The sequence below is a fragment of the Mustela putorius genome, unplaced genomic scaffold (genome assembly GCF_011764305.1).
Source record: "Mustela putorius furo isolate JIRA1106 unplaced genomic scaffold, ASM1176430v1.1 tig00003858_pilon_pilon_pilon, whole genome shotgun sequence".
In the NCBI taxonomy this organism is placed as follows: Eukaryota; Metazoa; Chordata; class Mammalia; order Carnivora; family Mustelidae; genus Mustela; species Mustela putorius.
Window position 1 is genome coordinate 39,403,061 of NW_025422010.1, and position 20,675 is coordinate 39,423,735.

The window sequence follows — 20,675 nt, forward strand, 5'->3', positions numbered from 1 at the left end:
TAAACCTGTGGTCCCAGGAACGTCCACTCAGCCATGAGGAGAAGCCTCATACCCCTGCCTCCCGGGGTCTGCTCTGTGACTGCCCCCCACTTCTGCCCACCTCTTACCCCATCGGCTGCTCTGAACTGCCCTGAGCTGGGACCCCTGTGGAAAGGAAGTGAAACACCCATCCCCTCCCTGTGTCTGGGATCCACTGTCCTCAAGGACCAAACGCTGAGAGGCTGGAGGGGCCGGTCTGGGCTGGATGGCGCCACAGCTATGGCTGCTGCGGCGGTGACCTCTCCCTGTGAGCCGCAGGCCCCTGCATGGGCGAGGTCCAAAAGCACCAGTGATTTCCCTGCATCTGCCCGAGGCCTCCCAGACTGACTTTGCGGAGTGCTGCGTGTTTTAGCTCCCGCGGTCCTTGGGGTCTGGGGACAGGGGAAGAGGTGTGCTTGAAACCTGGGCAAGCTGGAAAGACCAAAGGGCCATAGGGTTAGGGGACTGACGAGGCAACGGGAACAAACTTTCTTTCCCTCGGAGCTTTTCCCAAAGCTAGGCTGGAAACCAGAGCAGGGAAAGTCCCTGGCCGATGCTCTCTGGGGAGGTGGCCTGAAGTTCAGGGATCTTTACAAGGTAACAAGCAGGGCAGTGGGTGATGGGGCACCCTTGCTCACCAGAGCCATGGCCAGGGCAAGCAAGTGTCACTAGCTCTGAGTTAACATGGGACCCACCTGGGAGTCTGTTTGAATTGCCAAAAATGCGCTGGATTTGCACCTCCTCCTACGAGGATACTGCGGGCATCTCCATGGAGGGTCCCGTGTCACCAGGGAAGCAGCGAGGGACACGGGGTGGTGCATCTTAAAATATCTGCGTAGACTTCAAGGCCTGTTTTGCAGCCAGGAAAAACCATGGCAGAGTTATTTGTTAGGGATCTGTTTAGTGCTAGGAATCGGGCCAGGCATTTGGACAGGAATGAGTAAGACGTGTGTATCAGTCCATCTGGGCTCGGTTGTGCAGCGCTCACCAACAAGCCCCCTGGTCACAGTGTCTGAGAACAGTCGGGGTTTACTGTCAGCAAAGTGAGGCCCGTCATGACCGGGCATTGGAGCAGTGCTCCTTGCACTTCCTCTGGGCCCTGGGCCCCCAGGATCCACCATCTCTCACTGTGGCTTGTTGGGTTGGAGATAAAAAGAAAGCACTATAAGATCTCCCACTTGAGAGCAGGACTCATTGGCCAGAACTAGCCACGTGCCCCACTCACCCTCAAGGGGCTGGGCAGTGAGACCCGACACTGTACCAGGAATCAGGTAACAGAAACTGGGGGAACAGCCCTGAGGGCTCCGCAGTCAGACTTCCCAGGATTTCTCACATTAGCGAGCGACAGACCAGTAGGTGGAAAATCATGTAAGGGCAACAGTATACTGAAGGCGCTATGGGAGCACGCAGAAGGATGACTGACCCAGTCCTGGGAAGGCTTCCTGGAGGAGGGGACATGGAGATGGTACTACAAGTGGGAGGATGTAAATTGGAAGGTAAGAACAAAGATGATGCCAAGCAGAAGGGACAGTCTGAGCAAAGGCCAGGCGGTCGGACCCAGCATGGTATTGATGCAGCTGAAAGTTGCTGGAACATGAGGGCAGAGGCCAGGCGGCGGGAGTTAGGGCTGCAGGAAGAGGAGCCTCCCACAGGGTGGCCGAGAAGCAGAAGGCAGCTGGGGTGCCCACGTGGGGTTTCCACGTTGATACCCTGGGCTCCCTGAGCAGTGTTTCTGCCATGGTTTCTGGGGGTTCATGGGCACCTGCGGAGCTTGCTCACATCCCTGTTCTAAGTGCCCCCTGGGCCTCCTAAAAGTGGGCTCTGGGGGTGGGCACTCAAATATTAAACAAATGCCCATATGATTGGCCCCAACTTTGTGTTACGATCATTTTCGAACTTGCACGCGTGAGCACACACACACAGCTAAAAAGATGATTGTCCAGATACCCACCACCTCCATCCAACAGTTCCATCATTTTGCCATATTAGTTAATGTGCACACGTGCACATGTGTGTGTGCGTGTGTGTGCACGTGCACGTGTTTGGCTGAACTGTTCAAGAGTAAACCATTTGACACACCACAGTACTTCAACCACGCCAGCGGCATCTCCGGAGAATGGGAGCGCGCTCCTCCAAATTCCAATGCCATTATCACACTGGAGAAAATGAACAATAACTGAACACTGCCTTACAGGCCACATTCGTATTTACCCAGTTCTCAAAACGTCTTTTTTAGCTTGTTGTATCTGGTCAGGGTCCAGTGGACCCCGAGGGATTCTTAGCAAGCTAGAGTCTGAGACTCCTTCTGGCAGGGCCGGCCCAGCTGACAATGGAGGGAGCTAACCGGCCACCGTTCCTTCCTGGGCTGTGTGCAATATGAAGGAGGCTTCCAGAAACCGCAGAAGTGGCATTCCTCTGATGGAGGGCTTTCACACACGGTGACGGGCGGTGGGGCTGCCTCTAGCACTCCCTCTACCAATCTGCTCACCGGGCACAGGTGGCCTCCCGCTTGGGCTCCAGAGAAAGCAGCTGCTCTGGGGCCAGAAGGGGAGGGTGGTGAGGGGGCTGCACTTGGCCATCACGAGACCCCTGGGAGCCTGGAGCTGCCACTGGGAGGTCTCCCTGGAGAAAAGCCACCATCCGTCCTCCCCAACCACCATCTATGAGCACAGGGGCTCCGTCAGTGGCAAGCAAGGACCAGAGCCACATGCAACGGGTGCAGTCAGCACATGGTCCCCAGCCCAGAAGTCACAGAGAGGAGCCCCAGGAGACTTGGCATTTTCAAGTCCTCAGTGAGGCCCAGGACACACAGCTGGAGCCTTCCCCTCCTCCGTAGAGTGCTCTGGGAACGGAAGTCCATCTGTCCCAGGAGGGCGTCCGACAGCCTGAAGAATGCCCTCCACTGCCTCTCACCAAATGCCCCCGGAGATGGTCAGCAGGAGGAAGAGATGCCCATGGCCTGGGCGACCCAGATCCACCAACTGTCCAACACACTTTCCCTGCCCTTGAGGAGCTAACCTAACTTTTATATCGAGATGTGTCTCCGTGAGAACCCCATTGTCTGTGAGAGAATTGGCACTGGAGGGGACAGAAGTGACACACGGCGTGTCTGAGTTTTCACATACAGCCCCCTTGATGGCCTGGACTGGAGAGCTGGGCCCACCGCTCACAGGGCCTTCAGGCCAGTGGGACCTTAAGAGACCCAGAGTCAGGGGTCCCAGGCTTTGTCCCACCTCCAGCTGTGGCCACTTAGGTCAACGACACCGGTCCCCCAACAATAGCCCCTCACATGTCCTGAGTGCCTCCTCTGCGACCTCAGGGAGTTCTCACTAAAAACCCAGGGAACAAGAAAGGCTGCAATTATCCTCATTTACAATGAAGGGGAAATCTCTAGGGATTTGGCCTGGTCCCAGCTCCTTCCATATCCATGTGCTGCCTCCTCTTTGCCAGGATTTCCTCCTCTGCTGTGCCCCTTCCTCTGTGTCCTGTTTTACAGACTTAAGGGAGAAAAACATGATTTGTCAATATAAGGATATAGAACTCCTTGGGATTGGAACTCTCTGGGTTTCCCTATTTTTGGGCCCCCAGACCTGTCTTCCACAGTCATCCCCAAGTCCTGTGTGCGAGTGACCTCAAAGGGTCCCCAGAGCTGAAGATTGCCCAGACCCTCCCCTTCATAGCTCCACCAGAGGAGGAGGGGCGGGGGTGGGCGAAGGGGGAAGGGAGAGGGAAGGCAGGCAGGGGACTTAAGAAAGGTTGAGTGAGAAGGACAAGGCAGGGAGGAGGTCAGCCTGGGAAGGCGGAGAGAGTCCAGGGTAAATCTGGTCTAAGCCACATTTAGGCGATATTAACACACGGTGTCCAGGTGAGAGGCCATGTCAGTCCCTCTGACCCAGCCCAGAGAATGCAGGGCTGTTTCCTGAAAGGGTTTGGCTAACAAAGGAAGACCAAGAGGGAAGAGGGCTGGCTGTCTTCAGAAGAGGAGGAATTTTCAGAGGAAGATCTTGGCTCCTTCATCCTTAGACGATAACCTTCTCTAACTCTGAGCTGTCCCATGGTGCCAGGGGCCACATCTGATGGCGCTTCTGTGGGCATGTCCCAGCAAGAAAGCCCACTCACCTAGAGACAGGTAACCGGACTCCTGTGCTACAAGGAGGTGGCACAGCAGGCCTCTAATCACCTTCCAATCTCTTAATCCTGTGACTGTCTAGAAAAGGAAACCAAACCCAGACAAGGGTGGAAGGGGCCCTGTTCAGGGAAATCCCAAATTGAAGTTAATCCCCAAAGCACAAACCTTCCCACCACGCTTTGGCCAATTCGAGACTTGTTTTACAAATGTTCATGAAAACGAACAGTAAGAAAGAGCTCAGGATCCGAGGTCCTCCCCTGGCAGCTCAGCCCAGCTCAGCCCTCTGAGGGGTTGGGGGCCCCGCACCCCCAACTCTGGCATGGAGCCTTCCAGCAGCTTCGGGTTCCTCCTCCTCCTCAGGTCACAACCACATCACAGACTCTCAAGGCTCTCCTGAATCCTCTGGGATCACCGGGGGCCTCCTGTCTATGCCAGTCCTTAAACCCCCAACATCAGATTCTCTTTGAAACTAGAGGCCGTGTGTGCGTTGTGGCAACTTGTCACAATAGATCACTCTACCCATTACCAGCTTTCTAAGTTACATTTTTCTTAGTGTGATTTCTGGTTGAAAAGACCTGCCAACCAACTTGCAGAAAAACGAGACATGTCCACCACATGTAAATTAAATTTGAATCTGGTTTATTTGCAGAATTTTACTTAAACCAATTCTCATTTCTCTCTGTTTCTCATCATTATATAAAAACTCATCCTTTGTACAAGCATGGAAAATGCTGAACAATTAGTAAGAAGTGAATATTGCACATTTAATGACCAAATAAGTCCTGGTTTTTAAAGGCCACACTAGACATGTGGGAAGGAAAGGGTAAATACAATTAGGAAGTACTTGTTGCCCCATAAGTGGTTTTAGGCCATTGAAAGAAAAATAAATGGTAACCTTCAGTGCTCAGACACATTGCACCTGTACATTAAAAAATAGAAGTTACAATAAACAACATTCATTCCTTAAGCGATCTCATTACCCCCAAACAGGGTCAGTAGTTTAACTTTATTTTTCAAGTTATTCTCATCAGAAATCAGGAACCTGTCCCGCCTGGAGGAAGCATAGACTACAGCTTCTACAGGACAGTTGGTGGCTCTGTAAGGATCACAACGGACCAGAACAAGGTCAATTGTGAGCACCTGGCCGTAAGCCAAGAACTTTATCCAGCTCAACCCAGATTCAAACATAAGATCAGTCTGTTTCTTGTTTTAAAAAAAAAAAAAAAAAACAAGAAAAAAAGCAACATGTTTGTTTCCAACATCATACTCTGCATTTTGTTTAATAAGACAAAGTTAACTGGGCAGAAAAAAATTCAGCTACTACCTCAAAATGAGCCATAAACTTGGTCCAAAATGAAGAGCAGTTTTGAAGGATGGGTGCAAAGCCTTGGTAGAAGCCAATCATGCAGAGAGGCGAGACCAGTCTTTGGAGGGAAATGTTGTTAAACCGCAGCTGGCGTGTCAATTCGCCATGAACTGAATGTACCAGCCATGGGGCTGCTGAGAAGCAATGCCATCCACGGCCCCTGGGTCCTCGCTGCTGTGACTGACCCCCAGGGCAGGGGCCGGGTGGAGGGCACAGAACGGAAGCGTACTCCCCAGACCCTGCAGGTGCACGCCACCTCTGGTTTGTACCCTTGGAGCCTCATGTGTCTTGAGTCCTGGCCCTGCTACTCACAGACAGCCCTTCTGGAGTACCATGGGCTAACTTGGGCACTTTTCCCAAAGAGCAGCCCTGTAAGATGTTGAAGGTTAGAGGGCCAACAGAAGGCACTGAGCATTTAGCCTGAAGACCAAGAGGTGGACGGGTGGGGTTAGAGGTGTGATGAGGTCTGGAAATGTTGGAAGATTTGTCTGAAGAATAGGCAAGCAGCCCCGGCCTGGCTTGCTTCAACCCAACCGTTACCAGTGTTATCAGGCCAGTTTTGGCACAACATCAAGCAGAACTAGAGATAGCTGGCCATTGGCCACGTGGGCTTGCCCATGAGGGGCGGGACTACTGGGCGGGGTGCGGGGGGGGGCAAGAGGGGGTTAGGTGGGGAGGCTGGAGAAGCGCTGGGGATCCCTGCTGAATAGGAAGTGGGACCAGATGAGCTTTAATGTTCCTTTGCCCTAATGTGACTTTAAAAGTCACGATTCTATAGCATTTGCTTCCTGCTCCCAAAGAAGTCATTAACCTTAGTATGAGAATCCCAGTACAAAACTGTGTATCACCTTCACTCAAAAGGAAGAAAGGGCATGAACACACTGCTTCGGACAGCGTGGACACGCTGACTTCAGGAACCGACCGGGAAGAATGGGGTTGGCACCTGGTTCAGGTGAGATTAGGCCACTCCGGGGGTTTGCCTCAGAGCTGAGCGACTCCGGCAACCCCAGGAAGCAGATGTGACTGAGCCCCAAATAGATGATGAGGTTCTCTGCGTGCCCAGGAGCTTGGGGAACATGCTGGGCAGGTCCCGGCTCCTCCGTCAGGCTGAGCAGACACAGCAGCACAACCTCCCGTCCTCAGCGTCTGGACATCCCAGCTTCCCGCCGAACTCACTCATCACGGCTAGGCGCGGGAGCCAGGAGTGGGGAGACCTAGGGTGCCTCTCTGACCATCCTGTGTGTGCTGTAGAGCGCGGGGGATAGGGGGCAGCAGCAGGGCAGGTGCCTGTCATCAGCCAGGAAGCTGCCTGATGTCCCTATCTGAAGCAGGTGGCGCCAGGGCAGGTGGGGGCGGCCTGGGTCTGGCAGGATCTCGACAGCCATGCATAGCACGGGAACCATCTCTGAAACTGGCCCTGTGCGCTCGGGAGGCCTACTACTTTGGGCAGCAAAGGCGCGTCAGCCCTGAAAGCCAAGCAGGAGGCTGGTCTATTCTGCGCCAGGGGGCCACAGCAGCATTGCCACCTTCTGACCTATCTGTCTTCAAAGCACTTTCTCGGCCCAGAGCCGCTCCGAGGAAGCTCCTCGGCAATATGAGCTTCCACTATTGCTAAGCCTGCAAGAGTCAGGGAGGAGGCACTTTCACGGACCATCTCTGATACCAAGTTCCAGTGTCAGATAAAACAGAGGACATCGGGCATAAAAGTACATCAACTGTAACTGAAATACTTGACAAGACAGTGTGAGGTCCCTAAAATTCATATTCTTGCCAGCTACAACCAGAGATTGATTTTATTTTTTGTAATTTTTACAGACCAACCACATTATAAATATTACAAACCTTCAAAAATTAATAGGTTAATCAATTTTCTTTAAAATGTACATACTGTCACTCAAAATTTTCACATTCTAGGGTATCAATAATTACAGCTTCCTCAGAGAAAAGAGCACAAAAAGCCCCTCCTATCATAAAATCTGTGTTGCCAAATCGGCCGTGGAACTATTCTCAGCCTCTAACCCTTTCTGACACAGCACGGGGAAGCTGCCTGATGTTGAAAATGGAGACCCGCAAAAGCCAGCTAGCTCTGTGACGTGCCCCTCTGAGACAGCCAGCCTGTGACCTACACACGGGGACTGTCTCTATCTGTGGGGCAGAAGTGCTCTGCCTGACTGGAGAAGTCTGAAATGAGGAACAGCTCCTGCACACTTCCACATGTTGGGGGAAGCAGGCTAAGGACATCTGAAAAGAGATTATCACTCCGTTAACCTAGATCCCTACCCCCTGCTAAGAGCTCTCAGTTCAGGTATTTTTAGGTAAATAACCTTGGGTTATAAGTAACCCATGAACAGAAGACCTATTATGCAAGCTGAACAAACAAAATCGATTCTGAGCCAAGAGAATTAGGAAGACAAAAGTCAAACTGTTCATTCCAGGGGGGGAATGACGGGCACAAGAAGCTGGCGACAGAACAAGGCCACGCTATAGACAGGCGTTGGTAATGGGTGAACTGTTACCAACAACAGAAGGCACAGGCTACGGGGAAAAGCAAGTTTCCATGGACAAGTGCTTCAGCAGATGTGCGAACTTCATCTGACTTTAAATGTGGATGAAGAAACACACAGGGACCAGAGTGTCAAGTTCTGACTCTGTCCCTCTCTCTAGAGAGCAAGGCCTTCCGATTTCAAGCCCGGTGTCTAACAAGAGTTGGGAAGTCTGATGTCTACAGGGACAGAGGAAGTAACATGAAAGAGGGAATGCGCTGGGGTCGGCTCCACAGGGATCACGTCTACAGTGAGCACACTCTCTCCCCCATGAGAGTCACACAAAACACGCAGCCACTGTGCCACCTCAGTTGGCGGGGTCATCTCCTTCCCCACGAGAACCATGGCTAGATGGAAACGGACTTGTCACCATCTCTGCTGTCCACTACAATCGAGATCAAGTGGCCTCATTTCAGATAATGACTCACTTTAATTCGGCGTTCTCTCCATTCTGAGAGAAGTCCTACTTGTAAGCTGGTGTATATCTCCCCATGGGAGAAATGCAGAAATTTTCAAAGCTTCTTTTACCCCGAAGGAGCAAAAATGGGATTCAAAAGTGAGGGTTCTACATGATTCCCAAAGCAGTGAGATCTGGCACAGCAGTCTTGAGATTTAAATAAAACAAGGAAGACAGACATGGAGACACAAGAGCCCCGTGCGGGCTCCTGGGAGGTGACTGGGGATCCAGCCACCGAGAGTGGTTCTGTGCCCAAGTGGGACTCGGGAAGTTTCTCCTGTCGGGTGAACATCAACACTAAAAGGGCCCCAGGAGGTTTCAAGAATGAAGAAAACACACACACACACGTGTGCATGCACAACAGAAGTATCTAGTGCCTCCCAACTTGCATCTCAGTCAACTAACTCATTGGCCAAACAGAGCTCTGCAGTGAGACTGAGCGAAGTTACTTGTGCAACAGCAAAGTTAAATGTAAACATAAACAGCAACAGGGTTTCTTGAGATACTCGATGTTCTATCGTATGTTGTCCAAGTAATGCACTTCCGGATAGAGACCGTTAACGAGGAGAGCCAGGAAGCTTTTCCCATCTTGGAGGCAATGGCCAGGATGTTTTATAAATTGCGCAGCCTGTGAGATCTGATCTTGGTAGTCAACATACTGCTTGCTTGATGGCAAGGATTCAAGTGCGGTCAGAGCCTAAAAGACACAAGAGGGTTAACTGCATAGATGCATGTTAACGTGACTCCCACAGGGGCAGCACACGTGCCATTACCTGGTACAACTGTGAGCCCCCAGAAGGCCTACAGAACTAGAGTACAATCCCAGAGGCAGGCACCAACTAACCACCGGGGAAGGAAGCCAGCAATTCAAGCATGTCTGGCTTCAGCCACCTTCCACCACATCCAGCCCTCCTTCCTCCTGGCCTGTGCTGTTTCCCAACCGTTCGCACAGAGAGCCCCTGTGGCAGGCGGGCTGGCTGGCTCCTGCCTCAGCCTCCTTCACTGGGGTGCAAGCAGAGACCTCCCCACCAAACCACCTGCTGCCTCTCCTCCTTCCCAGAGTCTGAACCTGAAATCCCAGGGGCCAATGGCCTGTGCAATGTTTGATTTGCCAGGTTGTAAAATCATGTCATATTAAACGAGCTGTATGAAATTAAAAAGAAACGAGCGTCTAAGTGCTGTAGAGGATAAACAATAAGGTAGTTCTATCGGTCAACAGAGCACAGATCAAGTTCCTCTGGCTCCGCCTGCCAGAAACCGTGCAGGTGCTCCCATGCCCCTCTACATTTCTTAATCCTATAATTTTAACATTTCTTTCCTTCATAGTGGGAGAAGAGAAAAAGACTGTATTTGGAGAAAACAAAATCGGAACAATATACAAGTTCCCCCACCCCCAGAATGCCGACTGTGGCCATAAAGATCCCCTGTGCCCCCCGCCTCAGCTGTGCGGGCCGCTGCACCAGAAAACAGAGATTCAACGGTGGAATTTGCTTGGCTCAGTAAACAAGGAGGGAGAAGATTTCGAGGATGGTAAATGAACGGGCAGCTTAGAAATAAATGGCCAGGGGGTCCTAGAGTAGAAAATAAACTGGAGAGATTTAAGTACCCACCGAACTGCTATGTGAAGAGTTCAACCTAAGAACAAGGATCAAGGGGGGACAGGCGGCAGTCGTCGCTCTAACGGCAAGCCCGCGGACAGGCAAGGCCCTCGGGAGATCACCCGCCCACCTGTGGCGGTTCAGCCTGGCTCACAGACCAGCTTTAGGAACTCAGATAGCAGTTGGGTCGGTCCAGGTAGTGCATAGACCTATTATTATAGACCGAGAAGCCTGTGAAACCCCAGCTGACTGGACGGCTGGACGCCTGCTCTCAGGAGTTGAGGCATCACCCAGCACCTGGCTAGCTCGGACACTGCAAGGCCGCAGACGAGGAGCTGGGGGTCCAGGTGCTTACTGTTCCCCCAGAGGCCTGCAGAGCGCAAAGGGGGTGAGACGGAGCCACCGAGTGAGCCCCAGCCCAGCACTCACAAGTTAGTGCGCCCGCCCCCCTCCGCTCCCCTTCCCTATCACACAACCAGGAAATTGTCCCTATTGCCCAGCTGGTTACAAGGTTCTAGCAAGTGAGCAAACACTTACACCAGGGCCTGCCACGCATTGAAGACTCACGAATGCAAGCCATTGTTTTATCTGAGACACCTCTGTATGCACCCCGCCAGCCCGTTTCCAGGTCAAAACAGTTACGGGAATGGGACCACTGGCTTGGGGCCTTCGGTGGTTTTAGAGTAAACTATCATCATAGCTGCCATTCTGTCCCTGTTTGGTCCTTCCAACAGTAGCTAGCTGTGGTCAGCCTCCAGACTCACAGAACAGGACCTGCTTCCTTGGTTCTCAGTGAAAGCTCAGCTAACCTCAGTCTCCACTGTGGCCCCAGCTTCGGTGCCAGTGCCCAGCCCCCACCAAGTGGCCGGTGAGCATAGCCATATTCATCAGAACCCAATCGGATCCCAGACCAGCTTGTCTGCCCACGACCTTGCTTCTGCTAGGGCGACAGAGACGGTGCTCGCGGCAAGAGCCTACAAAGGTGGTTTAAAACCTGAGGCAGACACATACAGTAACCATTTCCCAGCACGCAAAGCACACCAAAGAGCTACTCGGGGACAATCACATCCTCGTGCTATTGTCATGTGTAAAGACCAGCACTGCCACCTCCCCGACTCCTGGGCAGGCCGGCTGAAGGACTCCTACCCCAGAGCTGAAAGCTGTTTTTACTGACCTGCTGAGCTTTTGGGGTCAGATGTAATTCCGTGCCAGGCTTCAAACGGATCTGATCCTCCGAAGGAACCTGAACCGAAAGGAAGGCGGCCATGCCTCGAGCAACCACTCGGAACCTTAGGTGTCAGGGAGAAGTCAGAAGTAAATGACTATTAAAGGAAATATTTTACAAATAAATACATTTTCTCTTTAAAAACAAGATAAACACATTTCAGACCTAATGTTGTTATTAGCCTTTGCAGGCAAATCTTAAAAAAGATCAAGAAGGAACATTAATTTTCCTTCCATTATCACTGCCCAAAAAGGTAAGCAACACTCAGACTCAGGAAGAAAAGTCCTGCAAGCATGTAGAAATAACTTGAACTCTCAGATGTTGCTGGTGTGAATGTGAGAGATGGGGTAGGAAAATAGGTTTAGGCAGTTGCTCAGTGACAGAGTGACCATATGACCCAGCAATTCCACCCCTGGGCATATGCCCAAAAGAACAGAAAACAGGTGTTCTAACAAACATCTGTAAACGAATTTCACAGTGACACTATTTACAACAGCCAAAAAGTGTAAACAACCCAAATGCCTATCAAATGATGAATGGATAAACAAAATGTGGGACATCACACAGCGGAATATTACTCAGCCGTTAAAAGGAGTGGGGTACAGTTACATGATAAAACACAGGTGAGTCTTGAAACTTCATGCTAAGTCACAGAAGCCAGACACGAGGTCACATACTATGTGATTCCATTTATATGAAATGTCCAGAGTAGATTCAATAAAGTTGGCAAGTCAACTAGTGGCTGTCAAGAGATGCAGGGGACAGGGGTCTAGAGAGTAACTATTTCAAGGGTGTAAGATTTCCTGTTGGAGTGACAGAAACATTCTGGAAAGAGACAGTGGTTGACGGCTGCAACACCATGTATGTACTAAATGCTACTGCATCGCACATTTTAAAAGAGTTGCCATCATAAATTTTATGTTACCTATAGTCTACCACAATTTTTTTTTTTAAAGATTTTATTTATTTATTTGACAGACAGAGATCACAAGTAGGCAGAGAGAGAGGAGGAAGCAGGCTACCCACCAAGCAGAGAGCCCGATGTGGGGCTCGATCCCAGGACTCTGGGATCATGACCTGAGCGGAAGGCAGAGGCTTTAACCCACTGAGCCACCCAGGCGCCCCAGAAATCACAAAGTCCTGCTAAATTCTATCACAAACAAAGACATGTCGTCAACCGGTTTGGACTGAGTGATTCCCAAAGTTGCAACAAGAGGATGAGCTATTCCGTAAGAATGCTGACATGAGAATCCTAAGAGAATTCTTTTCAACACTGATAAGGGCTTGGAAAGAAAACCTTTATGCAAATAAGTGAGATAAAAGGGAGGCGAGTGGCAAATTCTTTCATGCTCCGGAATTTCTTAGCAACAAAAACTTAAGACTTGTTTCTCATTATTTACCCTTCTTATCAGTTAACTTCAACTCATCTTGACTTCCAGTTCTAGGAGACTGAGTGCCTCGTGGGACCTGGGGGACCTGACAAAGTACGCAGTGAGGAAGCTAACTGGGGTATTTTACCTAACCTTGCACACCCTCACTGGCTCAAAATCAGGCCGAAATCAGAGTGTGGTCAGGTTATAAAGTCAAAACACGACAAGAGATACGACTAAGAAAACATTTTTTAGATGTGAAAACAAAGTTGTTCTAAAATGAGAAAAAAATAAAAATGTTTTAAAAAAGTATAAAAATGTAATCAGGTGCTGATTTTCCCCTCTTAATCTATGGGGAACCCTAGCCCTTAAAAGTCAAAAAACCTACTGAATCATCACAATCCCTGAGCAGGACCAGATGCCGAGGCCCATTTCCAAGAGCGGTGGCAGGTACCTCCTTACCTGTTAGACAGGGGCGACTTCCGGCCCAGCCCGATTGCCCCCAGAATCCCAGAGCCAAGCCTCTCCTCTGCCAGCAGGCTCAGCCTGCTCTGAAGCATGAGCAGAACTCGAACGACCGATTCTGTCAAGACCGAATCACACTGCTCCGTCTGCATCAGCGAGAGCTGCAGGACTTGGTGCCACCACAGAAATAGCTTGGCCTCTTCCTGCGCAGAGCTGTGGGGCAGGAGGAGGGCCCAGAGGAAAACAAAATTAGAAGTGCAGTCTTTCTATTTAACTGAAAGTCCACATTTGAATTTTAAGTATAGGGCACACTCAGTACTTTAAAAGGCTGCGCTAACAGGTAATAATACAGTGAGTGTGATACACAGCTACAGGCCTACGAACCTCGGATACACCTGTTCCAACCACTTGCTTAAGATGAGCAGCACTTTCATTTCGTTCCTTAGCGTCTGCTCGCTGTTTAAACACTGAAGCAAGTAGACATACAGAGTCAGGTAACTGCCGAGGGACAGGCACTCCTGCAGAAATTCTTCTATGGTGAGCTCAGGAACTTGAAGGGACACTAGAATGGGGCCCCATCCTAAATTCTGATTGAGGGAACCTAAGAAAAGAACACCAAGAAAAGACAGCAAGATTAAAACAGGAATCAAATTATTTAACTGGTGTCATGAGTCTTTTCGCTTTAGGCTTCATGTCAAGCCCACGGAGGTCCCCGGAGGCCACCCAAGGGAAGCATGGCAGCCGCTTACACTGGAAAGTCCCCGTGCTGAGGGCCAGTGCCCCCACTAGCCACTGCAGAGGGCCAAAATCAGAACTCCGTGTTCTCACAGTCACCCTTCTTGTCTTTGTATGGTCATTAAAATTGCAGGTAGACACTGCCTGTCCAGTCATCTAAGATTCTTCATCTAATACCTTTTAAGTATGTTATGAAAATTTATGCTTTTCCAAGGAAAATTATTATTCTATCCTACTGAAGTATTTCCGCTTTTCCAAAGCTTTGTTGGACTCATCCCTCAGTGGAAATCAATTGAAAAAAATTTTTTTTATTTTAGTAGCATGAATGAATTTGAAGCAAGAGTGTTATCCTAATGGTTCTCAAGTCTTTGAGGGGAATGACAGTGGGGAGATGGTGACATGCACAGCATCTTCCATGGGGTGACATGGGGATAGGTCATGGGTTTGCCAAGAAAGGACAGGGGTAGGTTATGAGCACCTCAGCCTCCTTACTCTAACACCCTTCTTTCTCTCCCACTGTATGCACAATCGTGTGTCAGGGTATGAGTTGAGCTGTGCTAATCCGAGCCATTCTTCTTAACCAGACCACATTGTTTCCAGAATCAGAGTTTAGGGGAAGGTTAGGGAATAAGAAAGATTTTTTAAAGGCAAGGGTGGGGTGGGGATTAAGCTCTTTGTAATAGTTTAAAAGATGTGACAAAAAGCAATAAAAAGACTTACATGAAAACTCATTTTAACAAATGACAAAAATAGAGAAAAAGAATACAGCGGGTCTTAATATAAAGACTCTAGCTTATAGCATTTGAAAAGCGTGGCCAGGCCTATGGCTTACACAATGTGCCCACCATAAATGGGCTGGTCTGACGCCCCAAACCACCGTAAAGTGAACTAGGGGTTCCCTAAACAGAACCATAGTTGTACCGACAGACATGGGCCACAGGTTCTCACGCTCACTGCAGATCTTTGCAAACAAAACAAAATACAGTATACTCAAGTATTAGCTACTTTAACAAGGAAATCTGTGTGCCGCTATCACCCACTGGGGGGAGTGGTCAGGAAAGGTACCTCCTTCTGACAAAGCTTTGTTCTCCCCTGGAAAGGACCCACCGAAAGAGAGCTTCGTACCTTCTTTGAAGTAGGCAGTGATGCAGGCTTCCGTGGTCTCCGCCATGTGGCGGACGGAAGCCAGGCTCTGACAGGCTGCTGTCAGGAGGGGCAGGACCACCAGCCCGTGCACTTTCTGGCCAATCCAGGTCCGGACACTGCCCCGGAGGAACTCTGCCGTTGGAATAGTCGCATTGTTCATCATCATTAGGACTTCCATGAAGAGGCTGCTGAGGGCCATGTGTCGGGTCTGGCTGTCCATGTCTGCAGGGGAACACAGACACACCGTGAGAGGCCGCCGGAACGCCAGCATGACTGTGAGCAGCCTCGGCTGCACACCAGGCACCTTTTACAATTCCGCTAGCTGAACCCGAGAACCAAAGCAGATGCTCTGCAAGGTGCTTCGCTGTTACGGTTGGGATGCAGCACATGAGTACTTCGCACGAGCACAGCAGGAACCACCGAGAGACCCTTGGGTATAGCAAGTGGCCGAGCAAGACTTTAATAAAGAGATGTTATCCAGCTGGCATGGAAGACCAAATTATTTATCAGAACATGCTTACTCAGACATTAGCTTCCAAACTTTGCTCATCTGGAAAACCAAGTACACAGATCCCAGAAGTCACGTGATAAACCTACTAGAAAAAAATACCTCCACACTCACCACTACCAAAGCTGTCGATACTCTCCTGTGATTTACAAAGAAGAGAGGTTATTACTAAAAACAAAATATTAAAGTAAAGAAACACCTTTAAACCTTCTTAAAAGAGCTAACTTAATCAGCTCTCATTTCTTTGTTTTTTAAATAAGTGGACAGACTGAAATTTTAAATGGGTCTTTCAAAAACAAAAAACAAAAAACAAAAAAACCAGAGATGAAAAGAACACAGCATGTAAGAAAAAGCAAGTTCACTGTACAAGACACCGTAAATGAGCGGTTAAGGAGGTGGATTCCTTCCTCACAACCCAAAACAAAAACCTTGCTCACCAGGTGTTTGTGGAGAAAACTATTCAAAGGGCTATAGTTTTTGCCCAACTATTTCTAATTCTTCTTGAGCTAGGTAAAATTTTTTAACGGAAAGAAGTAGGCCGTTGTCACCACAAGGCTTCCGTATTCATGTCAGTGAGAGCAGGGAGAGTCTGGGCCTTACCACAGCTATCAAATCAAACTCACCCACCTGCAAGTGTTAAATAAACCCTAAGGTAATATTATAAGACCTAATAATGATCAAGCAAGGACTTCAGAAACCAAAGTTCTAGATCAAAGTTCAACAACGTTATGTGTTTAAGTGTGTATTTCGTCATGTATTGCCATGGGAACTGGCATTCTTCTCTAAGACCTTATCTCCTTATCTCTGAATTTCAGCTCAAAAGCAATTGCAATTTTAATGTGCCTTTTAAGATGACTCATAGGAACAAAAAACTTACACAGTGAGCCTCCCAATAGATTCTACCCTCTCCTCTCCCTATGCATCAACAACACAGACAACAAACATTCTCTTAAAAACCAGATCTGCTCCCGTAACTCTTCTGAGAAAGATCTTCTAGAACGACCTCCTCTCCTGTACTTGGCCAGCCATTATCTGACCTTCACAGCCTAAACACATTTAATCAATTCTAAAACCGTTTCTCTGGTATCACCTGCTAATCTTTTTTTTTTTTTTTTTTTTAACATTGACTGGGTGTTACTAGTTAGAGGGGCTGATGCTAAAAGGTGGAGTGCACTGTCTCATCCCAGGCTTACAATACCCATATGAAACAGGTAGTACGACTATTATCCCCATTTTGCAGATGAAGTTATACAACTTGTACAATCACACAGTCAGCAGGTGGAAAACCCAGGCAGTCGGGTTCCAGACTCTGCTTTTAATACCATCTTATATACCATTCTATACTGCAGGTATGTTTAAGACATTTCAACCAATTATTTACCAGTTCCAACCAACTCAGACAATGACCCCAGCTTTCAATTGCTATGCTTCCCTCAATACTGCAGTTGCCTATTTTCAAATGGTATTTAAGTAAACACTAGAATGTTTGTGAGATCCATCCACGTGGTGGCAGATTTTCACTGCTGTATTCTATTATATAAATATACTACAACAATTCATCTACTGAACACATGGGTTGTTTCTGGTTTTCCCACTCAGATGCAGAGCTACAGAAACTGTTCACATCTCCCAGGGTACAGGTGCATTTCTTTTGGAATATTCCAAGGGGCAGAATTCTGAGTCACAGGATGCACAAACTATTAGATGATGGATGCCAAGTTTTAAAAATGGTTGTACCGGGGTGCCTGGGTGGTTCAGTGGGTTGCAGCCTCTGCCTTCGGCTCGGGTCATGATCCCAGCGTCCTGGGATCGAGCCCCGCATCGGGCTCTCTGTTCAGCAGGGAGCCTGTTTCCCTTCCTCTCTCTGCCTATCTCTCTGCCTACTTGTGATCTGTCAAATAAATAAATTTTTTAAAAAAATTATAAATAAATAAATAAATAAATAAAAATGGTTGTACCAGGTCCTCTGTGGCCAGCAGTACATGAGTTCCACTGACCATGTACTCACCAACCTGGTACCAAAACCTTAACTGTACTCATTCTGGTGGCTGTGTCATCACCTGTCACTAAGGATTGAATCTGCATTTCCCTGGTGATGAACATGGTTAGCACCTTTCTGTAAATATACCGGCCATTTGGATAATCTCTTTCGTAAAATGTCAATTCAAGGGACTTGTTCATTTGTTCTACTGGGTTGTCTTCTTCTTCCTTCTTTCATCCAGTGTGATCATTTTAGTCACTCATATTTAATGTAATTCCTGATGTAACTGGGTCTAAATCTACAACCTTACAATATACTTTCCATTTATTACTCCAATTCTACATCCCTTTTTTGATCTTTAGTTCATTATTTCTTATTCCTTTTCTCCTCCTCTGGTCTGGAAGCTGAACACATTCCAACATTCTTAGAGTGGTTGCCTGACCAACTGCACGTGCACTCTTAACTTTCCAAAGTCTGAATGTTAACCAGCTCCAAGACGGTGCCAGGGCTCTGTAACACTCTGACTCCCACCAGCTCTCTCCCTGCTGGTGTCTTAACCCTGGCAGGCATTACTGTTACTACTGCTTTAGACAGTCACGTTTCCTGTACATTCGCCTACGCGCTTATTTGCCATTTTCACTGATATTCACACTCACTCCCTTCCTATGTATATTCTCTGGATTATTCTCTCTCTCCTTCCACAGTCTTTGGTTGTATTTTGCTGTTCTTTTTATAACTTCTTAAGCTGGATTCTTATCTTAGTAACCTTCATCTTTTCACAATTTTAATATACGCATCGAAAGCCAAGAAACTAAGTCCCACTTTAGCCACACCCCACAGTTTGGATGCATTCTGGTTTTTTATCCAGTTCTAAATCTTCTAAATTTCTATTATGATCGTTTCTTTGCTCATCAGTCTGCTTCTTAATTTCCAGGGTAGAGTTATAGTTTGTTATTGATTCCTAAATTCGCTGCACTGTGGTTAGAAAGTGTGAGGTCTGTCGCTCACTGGTCCTTTGGGATTGGTGGAGACTGCCTCCAATCTGATCGAGGGTGAGGCTTCTTAGCCATTCTGAGGGGGACTCACACCGTGTGAACTCTCACCGCGTGAATTCTGCACGTATGGGGCACACAAATCCTTGTCCATGTGCACACAAGACCCAGCAAGGCCCTTCAGACTTCCTACAGCCTGATTCTCCTTCAACTTCTTCAACTACTGTGAGATGTAAGGCAAAATCTCTTACCGTTGAGTGTATCTTACTTTTCTCCTCCTAACTGTGTCAGTTTTCACTTCAGGTATTTGCAGCTGCTACCGTGTAAGTAGGTACAAATACACTTATCATTATTATATCCTCCTGGTGAATTAAACTTTTTATCAATTTTCAAAGACTCTCTTTAGCTCTTATTTATTTATTTATTTATTTAATCATGCAACTTCAAAGCAGGAAAACACCCTAGAGATCATCTGGCTCTGTAACGCTTTCTGCCTCACAGTCCTATCCATCCAAAATTAATCTACTACACCAGCTTTCTGTTTTAGTAATCGCCTGATATGACTGCCTTATCGAAAGCTTTCTAGAGCCTACACTCTGTATGTACTTTTTAGAAACAGCTTAAAGCTTGATACTGTTCATTATTAGTCCAGGCTGACAAACTTTGTCTTTTAAGCTGAGCGTCAGTCCACTTACATTTACTGATGTACTTAAACTTTACTATCTTATTTTGGGTATTTTTCTCACCTTCTCCAAGCTTCTTTTCTTGTCTTCTTTGGACCAAATGCATTTTGGCCATTCCTTTTTATCTCTCTCCACTAACTTGGAAATTATACATTTTATTTCTATACTTCTAGTGAATTTCTTAGCAATTTCAACATTCACATTTTATCAAGATGTAAATTTAATCAGTTTATTGAGCTCTTGAACAATACTAAAACTTTAGAATGCTTTTAACTCAACCTCCTTCCTGACTTACGTATACTTGTGGTCATACAGTTTGATTTTAGCTTTTGCTTTTTAAACCACTAAATGCATGATTACTGTAGTTTTCCGTATGTGCCTAACATTTTACCACTTTCTCTGCCTACTTTACCTGTTTATAATCCAAGTCTTTTTACTTGCGATCACTCTACTTCTACCTAAAAAACAGGCTTTGGGATTTCCTTCAGTGATGTCATGAGGACAAACACTCTTTTCAATGAAAGCATCTTTAGATCACTCTCACCCTTGACAGATGGTCTCTCTTAGCTTACAGGTCCCGGTTACAGGTCATCTCCTCACAGCACACTAAAGCTGTTCCACGGTCTCGGCTTCCTTTGTTGCTACTGAGAAGTCAGTGTTCAGCGTAAATGTTGTTCCTTTGTAGGTGTCCTTCTGTCTGCCCATTTGTCTGTCCTTCCTGGATGTGAAAATTGTTTCCTTTGTTCCTGGTGCTTGTGTAGCGTCACCACAGTGTGAAGTGTGTAGAGGTGTGAATTTCTCTGTCCTGCTTAGGATTCGCTGAACCCAAGGAGTGTTGTGCTCATCAGCCCTGGAAAATTCTCAGCCCTGCTGTCTCTCCGGCTATTACTGCCCCCACCCTCCCCCCTTTCTGTCTGTCCTCTCCGGGAATTCTGACTAGATGACTGCATGTACGTTCCATCCTGGCCTGTCCCCTAGGCCCTCTAACCTCCCCTCCACGTTCTTCCTCCATCCGCTCTACATTCTGGATACCATCTTCATATTTATTCTCCGGGTTTACTAATTTTCTCTTCAGATGAGTTGAACCTGGTGTTAAACTAACCCATTAAGTTTTTATTATAAGTGTTGTATTTTACATTTCTAGAATATTGGATTCTCTCTCAAAGCTGTTTCTGTAATTTCTTGCTCTTTATGGACATTTTCAAATCTCTCTCATTTCAACAAATAGATAAAAGTACTTTTTTGTTTACTGTGCTAATTATTCCAATATCTTAAGTCATTCTCTACTGACTTGCTTGTGGTGCTTTGTTTCCGTGTGTGTGTGTATTTTCCTTGTGTATTTTATGACTTCTTTTTTTTAAACTCTGAGTTCATACTCCTTGGAACTCTGAGGCCAGAGCTGAAGATGGGTTTCTCCAACACAGCTCTGAGGGTGCTCTCTACCAGGCATCTAATGGCA

General features: G+C 47.8%; 1 protein-coding gene across 2 annotated transcripts in view; it reads right to left on the bottom strand.

Moving 5' to 3' along the window:
- Positions 1 to 4,769: 4,769 nt before the first annotated feature.
- Positions 4,770 to 20,675, bottom strand: part of EPG5 (ectopic P-granules autophagy protein 5 homolog) — a 105,765-nt gene continuing 89,859 nt past the window's right edge. For both annotated transcript variants that reach the window (XM_045065584.1, XM_013055923.2), the window contains exons 40-44: positions 15,032 to 15,274; positions 13,556 to 13,772; positions 13,169 to 13,384; positions 11,286 to 11,400; positions 4,770 to 9,210 (exon numbers count right to left, since the gene is read on the bottom strand). In XM_045065584.1, coding sequence (XP_044921519.1) covers positions 9,028 to 9,210; positions 11,286 to 11,400; positions 13,169 to 13,384; positions 13,556 to 13,772; positions 15,032 to 15,274 — 974 coding nt within the window. In that variant the 3' untranslated portion in view covers positions 4,770 to 9,027. The remainder of the gene's footprint in view (positions 9,211 to 11,285; positions 11,401 to 13,168; positions 13,385 to 13,555; positions 13,773 to 15,031; positions 15,275 to 20,675) is intronic.